This window comes from Garra rufa, chromosome 4 (assembly GCF_049309525.1).
Source record: "Garra rufa chromosome 4, GarRuf1.0, whole genome shotgun sequence".
NCBI classification, from domain to species: domain Eukaryota; kingdom Metazoa; phylum Chordata; class Actinopteri; order Cypriniformes; family Cyprinidae; genus Garra; species Garra rufa.
This window is the reverse complement of record NC_133364.1, coordinates 6609956-6617410: the sequence shown is the minus strand read 5'-3', so window position 1 is coordinate 6617410 and position 7455 is coordinate 6609956. Positions and strand designations below refer to the sequence as shown.

The 7455-nt window shown below is 35.7% G+C and overlaps 1 protein-coding gene across 1 annotated transcript in view; it reads right to left on the bottom strand.

Annotated features, from left to right (window-relative positions):
* gpr37b (G protein-coupled receptor 37b) overlaps positions 1-7179 on the bottom strand; it is a 12603-nt gene extending 5424 nt beyond the window's left edge. Inside the window, exon 1 of the mRNA XM_073838282.1 lies at positions 5570-7179. Coding sequence (XP_073694383.1) covers positions 5570-6577 — 1008 coding nt within the window. The 5' untranslated portion in view covers positions 6578-7179. The remainder of the gene's footprint in view (positions 1-5569) is intronic.
* Positions 7180-7455: the final 276 nt, after the last annotated feature.

The following is a 7455-nucleotide window of genomic DNA, read 5'->3' as shown; positions in this document are numbered from 1 at the left end:
ATTACAGGCATATTGTTATATATGATGACCACAGAATGAACAAATACATATTCAGCTACATAAATTCAGACCATTAGAGGGGGAGTTAACAGCCTGAATCAAAAACACAAACACAAAGTGGATTAATAATAGAATAGAAAGCCGACAAAAACAAACAATAAAGCAAGCCAGACAATAAAATGAAATGAAATAAAAGTGCTAGGTACAAAAGGCAAGCGGTTTAAAGAACGGATGTAAATATATTAAATTATATATTATATTATATTATATTAAATTACAATATAATAATATAATATAATATAATATAATATAATATAATATAATATAATATAATATAATATAATATAATATAATATAATAATATAATATAATATATTAAATTATATTATATTATATTAGGGACCCTACATAGGACAAGCGGTTTGGAGAATGGATAATTTTTTTTTTTAAATAAATTAAGATTAAAATAAAAATGCATTAATAATAGAATAGAAAGCCAACAACAATGAAACAATACATCAAGCCAAACAATAAAATTAAATAAAATTTAATAAAAATACCAGCGACCCTACATAGGACAAGTGGTTTGGAAAATGGAAAAATAAAATAAAATAAAATAAAATAAAATAAAATAAAGTAAAATAAAATAAAATAAAATAAAATAAAATAAAATAAAATAAAATAAAATAAAATAAAATAAATTCAGTGACGTTACATAGGACAAGCAGTTTGAAGAATAGAAAAAATAAAATAAATTAAATTAAAATAAAATAAAATAAATCCAGTGACCCTACATAGGACAAGCAGTTTGGAGAATTGATTAAAATAATAATAATAATAATAATAATAATAATAATAATAATAATAATAATAATAATAATAATTAGAGTGACCATATATAGAACAAGCAGCTAAAAAAAATATTAATTTGTCTAAATTTACATTAAAATTATATTAAAAAAATCCATTAATAATAGAACAGAAAGCTAACAAAAAAGAAACAATACAGCAAGCCAAACAATAAAATGAAATAAAAATATCAGTGACCCTACATAGGACAAGTGGTTTGGAAAATGGAAAAAAAATAAATATAAATTAAAACAAAATAAAATAAAATCCAGTCACCCTACATATGACAAGCGGTTTGGAGAATTGATGATAAATAAATAAATAAAAATAAAATAAAACAATCCATTAAGAATAGCATAGAAGTCTACATAGGACAAGCAGATTAAATAATGGACAAAAAAATTAAATTAAATTAAATTAAATTCAGTGACCCTACATAGGACAAGTGGTTTGGAGAATTGATAAAAATATAATAATAATAATAATAATAATAATAATAATAATAAATTAAAATAAATAAATAAATCTAGTGACCCAACAAAGGACACATGTTTTGGAGAATATATGAATAAATAAAATAAAAAAAATCCATTAATAATAGCATAGAAAGCCAACAAAAGAAACAATAGAGCAAGCCAAACAATTAAAATAAATAAATACATAAATAAAATAAATACCAGCGACCCCACATAGAACAAGCTGACTGAAGAACGGACAAAAAAAAAAAAAAAAAACACAGTAAAATAAAATAAAAATGTCTGGAAATAATTTAGGTGGTGTTTGCCTGTTCAAACCTCACCACCATGATGCTAGGGTTGCTATTTAGTTGCTAAAGTGTGTTTTTCAATATGTTGCCATGACATTGCTAGGAAGCCAAAAGCCAAGCTGTCAGATACGCCTTTGCAGCATGTCTACTCAAACGAAACAAGGCCTTCCTCCAAATCTCTGTATTGCGACTGATGCAATCTCCAAAAAGCTAAAAAACACAAGTCAAGTTGAAACACTGACACACCGACACGCCACCCTCAGATTGGCTTGACCTACCGCAGCGAGAAATGTCAGACCTCCAATAAAACAAACCCAATGATCAGACGAGTTCAACTGGAGATCGCTGAACTTGCCAGCAGTGGAGCAAAACTCCACAATACATTTCTCCACCCTTGAGCAACAGATCTCTGCAGGAGACAAGCGAGGGGACGTCAAATGTGAAAAGTGTCAGGTCTAAACAAAAGAAACATCGAGACTCTCTAACCATCACGCACCATGTTTTTCTGGAGCATGCGTGTGTGTGAGTACTGACTTTACTCACCACTCAGACTGAATGCAGTCGCTGCCGATCAGCATTCATAGGCGTGCTGAAGCCAGAGGGACGGGCACAAGCATGCATCCACACTGGCTCATTTTCATTCAGCTTCACCATTGTCAGGCCAAGGCTCCCGGCCTTCTCTCCCTGTCCCATACAATCACAGCAGGCATGCTGTGTGCCACCAGGACGCCGCATTTGCACCGTCTTCCCTCCATAATCCAAAGTCTTAACACCCCCTTGCACCCTCCACATTCACAAAAGCAATCACAATCTATTTCTCTAAGGCAAACTGATGGCCGAATCTCACAGAGGCATCTCTTCAAGACAACTTGGTTGAATTGGTGGCCATCTTGGTAACACCCCCTGGGCAGCTTCTATCTGCTTCAATGGAAAGGCTGAAGTCTAGACTTTTAGAAAAAAAAAAGGGACAAAAGGTGCCACTGGGCTGGGATCCTTTTAAAAGGTACTTATATGTTCCATTAGAATACTAAAACGCACACTTGAGGTACTAGTACAGTATGTATCTTTAAGGTATTAACATGCACCTTTCAGGGGTATATAAGGTACAAATGTGCACCTTTTTAAAAAAAAAAAAACGACTTACTAAAACTACATAGATGAAGCAGTTTGTAAACTAAACTAAATTTTACAAACTTATTTTAAAGTTTGTAAAATACAAATAAATAAAATAAAATAAAATATATCCAGTGACCCTACATAGGACAAGCAGTTTGTAAAATAAATAAAATAAAATAAAATAAATCCAGGACAAGCAGTTTGTAAAATAAAAAAAAATAAAATAAAATAAATCCAGGACAAGCTGTTTGTAAAATAAAATAAAACAATTCTGTGACTCTACATGGGACAAGCAGTTTGTAAAATAAAATAAAATAAAATAAAATAAAATAAATAAAATAAAATAAAATAAAATAAATCCAGTGACACTACATAGGACAAGCAGTTTGTAAAAAAAAAAAAAATAAAAAAAAAAAAAAAAAAAAAAAAAATAATAATAATAATAATAATAATAATAAATCTTTTTTTTTAAAAAATTCTCAATATTTTTTGTATCCTCAAATTCTGTATTTTTAAATAGTTGTATATTACCCAAATATTATCCTAACCTAACCTCACAAACCATACAATCAATGCAAATTGCATTTATTCAGCTTTCAGAATAAATCTCAATTTAAAACTGACTCTTATGACTAGTTTTGTGGTCCATGGTTACATATTTTGAAGAAGATGGTAGCCATTGACTGCCATAGTATTGTATTCATACTATGGAAGTCAATGGGTACCAGTTGGTTTTCAACATGCTTCAAAATATCTTCTTTTGTGTTTGTGGGTAATCAAATAGATAACGGTAGCCATAAACTTCCATAGTATTTTTTTATACTATGGAAGTCAGTGGGTACTGGTTGGCAGGGTGCGATTTGTGAGAAAAAAAAACAGAGGGGGGGGGGGTACTTTTGAATTTTTTTTTCTCTCTCCATAGGCAGAGGTTGACCAAACTGTTAGTGTAATCTGTTAACAATGCACATTATATACCAGTCTTTTTAGGCAAGAACCAGATTATGAGTGTCAGGTCATGAAATGTTTTTAATAAGATGAATACTGTATTATGTGATCACAATTTAATAAAAACATCGTAAGTTAGGCCTATTAAAAGTAATTATTTAATTTCAACAATGAATACATTTTATAGGGAAGGTGAGCAAAGTATCAACAGAGCTTTTTGGAAACTCCGAATCAGTAAACCACTGCGTCGCAAAAAGATTCACTGTTTCGAAGCGCTCCAATCGGATCACAAATCATTTGATTCAGAACTTCGAAACGCTTATGGCGAATCATTTGATTCAGACGACTTTAAAGCACGTATTGCGAATAATTTGATTTAGATCGGGACGTAGGAGCGGCTTCGCGGGACGTTTTATCCCCACCGTGGATAAAAATAATTCATCAGAAACAGGGATGCACAGACCAGGGGGGTGATGACATTAGGATGAGTAAATGATGACAATTTCTATTTTTGAATAAACTATGCCTTTGAAATGTTTTGCATCATGGCATTGTTTGCATGACATTTCAGCACATATTGCTTCCAAACTCTGTTTATTATAATATAAAAATAAATAAATACAAATCTTGTTCCCATTACTGTAAAGTGAGTAAAGTACTGCTTTTACATCAATGCATTATATTTATTCGTTAATAAATGCATACATAAATTAAAAAATGCATTATTATTCAAATGACTATATTAGATTAACAAAATATCTGAGAATAAACAAAAAAAAAGTAATTACAAAATAATAATAATTTGGACAATAATGCAATTTTATGGTTGGGCAAGTGCTTAATCGCCATGAAAAATATTTTGGAATGCAATGCAAAAAACAAACTAACAAAAAACACATAAGGCCTCAAGCATTTACTTCATGATGCAGAAAATAATATTTTCTCCCCTATTAGATTTTAGGGTGAAATGTGATCTGGACATGTCACCAGGACAGGTTTCCAATCGCAAAATGAGTCCACAATTATTTGACACTAAAGAAGCGTGGTGTTTGGATGGTGTAAAGTGAGCTCTGCTGAAACTGGGTGTGGTGAGGAGATCAGGATGGCAGCGGGGTGCCTGCAGATTTCACGGAAAATAAGTGGTTATGGTTGCGCCATACACTATGTGACGGGAGTGGGACAGAGGTCAGAGCACACTGTCAGTGTAGGTGTCCTGAGGGCAGGGTGGATGATCTTTTGCATGCAGGGAGTACTGACGTCTCCCCGAAATGAGACCGAATTACCCACGGTGCCATGGTTTCAATACCTCACTCTCAAGAAAAGCAAACCTTGACACTGCTGAACTTAATTGTGCATGAAAAACTAGATCACTGCAATGGAAAAGAACACAAAAGATGATATTTTGAAGAATGCTGGGGTCCAAACAACACTGGATTTTAGTGTAAATGTAATATTTTTAATGGAAAATTTTTAACTGTCTTTGCATTGAACAGATTCATGCTGATTCTAAGCAAATTGAATTAGAATTTTGAAAATGATTATTTAAATCAAATGAATGAGATGCAAATAGTTAATAATAAACCAAATCATGATTTTTTTTGAATGCAGAAATCCGTAAGAGATTTGAATTTTTGGAATTCTCTAAGATTTGAATTTGAAATTCAAATTTTAAATTTGGGCCTAAACATTTTTTCTCCTTGGGAGAATATGAGGGTGACAAACTGACACAATTTTTATTTTTGGGCGGAAAAATCGTTTTAAGTACCAAAATGTAAAGTAAAGGTTAGAGATTTACTCTATTTACGCTCAATGATTTGTACCTATCTCATATAATCATATGCAAACAAGCATTTCAAACCTATTATGAACGAGCATGAACATGGAATCCATTACCTCAATATATGGTACCACTTTACAGGTGAACTGGCCCAGCAGCCAGGTCTTTGTGAGTTCGTGAAACACCACGAGTGGCAGGCAAAACAAGAGCAGCGCAAAGTCCCAAATGGCCAGGTTAGCCAGAAGAGCATTTGAGATGCTCCTCATGTAGTAGTTATGGCACACCACACACATTATTGCTATGTTCCCTGTTATTCCCACAGCGAAAATGAGGACGGAGACGATGGTGATTGCATACGCCCCGTAGGTCTCGCTAGTGACAGGGTAGAAAGGATTGGGGAAGAATTCGCTCTCCTCATCCTCGGCGTATGGAGGGGTCATCGGTGTGGCATCCCACGGGTCGTCTATCTGTTTGGTGTGGAATTCGGCATATCTGGTGAGATCGAATGGGAAATCTGTGGAGGTGAGAGCTAGAGGCTTGGGCAGGGGTTCCCACATCGATAAAGAGGATGTCAGGGCGGTGTAATAAGTTTCGACTGGTGTCATTGGGGCAGAGCTTTTATTCTGGCCCCTTTTCAAGCTCTTAAACGATTTCTTGTGGTGCTCCTTTGTGCCTCTTTTGCGTCTGTGGTTTCTTTCTCGCTTGCTTGTTGAATACGGCTTAGAGTTATTGTGTCCACCTACTGTTCCCATGGCAGCAGGCATCTCGCCATTCAACTTTTTCCTTTTATGTCGCCGAGAGCGCTTATGTAGGTTTGTGCCACTCTCGGTGACCGTGTGTGTTCTGTTTGACAACAGATGTCTGTATCCATAGTGCTTACCTCCGCTCTCCAAAAGCAGCCAGAGATGTGAAGACAAGTTACTGTTGTCTTCTGAAGTCTGTTTGATGTCAAAGGCAGGTGTACCTGCGGCTTGACGCCTGGCAGGGTGTGTGGCACTGGGTTTTGCATCACGAAGGCTCCTAACTGGTTCTTTGGTGTGTGCATTACGGCTTTCACCGTGCAACAAAACATGTGGACATCCTGCAATGAAAAAGACCGTTCTTAAAAGCAGCAGCATCTGCATCTTCACCGAGTCAGTGTGCTGAAGATGTTAGAAAAACACTCTGATGTGGTGCATTGCAAAGAACACACGCTATTTTCCCAGAATCACATTGTTGGAAGAAAAAGTTCACATGCGAATGATTAGATCCATGCAAATGACTTTCCCTGTTACATCCACTCCGGTGTTGTGCGGCAAAGAAAAACCTCCTCCCCTAGATTCCGCGTCTTAGCAAAGTACCAGAAAGACGATATTTCCTCCAAACGCCATTATTTCACCTTCATTTGCGTTTCTGCATCCAGCCAGCTGCGGGAGTCGGTCGCATCCCGTGTTCTGTTGGGCGCGGCAACCTGGACTCGTCCTGCGCCTCTGCCGTGGTGGAGAAGCGGAGTCCGGTGGACGCGCTCCGTGACGCGAACGGGCGGGGAGCTGCTGCTACCGCTGCTGCTGTGAGTGAGGAGCGGATGAAGAAAATGGACGGACTCTCTCCTGGCGGATAACCTTGTTCTGTCAAGCCGGATCCATCAGCATCAGCCCCTTGGACCACCGCAGCTGGAGGCGACCCCGCCCCGCCCGTGCGTAGTACATTCATTACCATGCGTAATTACGCATGTCAACAGAATCATAATCCGATCAGTCTTGAAAGTAACACGGGCTTATACGAGTTAAATTACAGCCGTGTGTCACAGGAACATGCAGGAAAAGTGCAAGTGTAAAATAATTCACAATGCATTGACATTACGAGGCGCAAGCTACGATAATAAATAAGCGTGAAATATTGCATTTGTGTTTTTCATATAGTCTTATGCACATGCATTGTATATGCACACAACAAAAATCCTTGTAAATAATTAATACGAATACTAGGTATCATTTATATAGTTTATACGTTATTTTTGCAG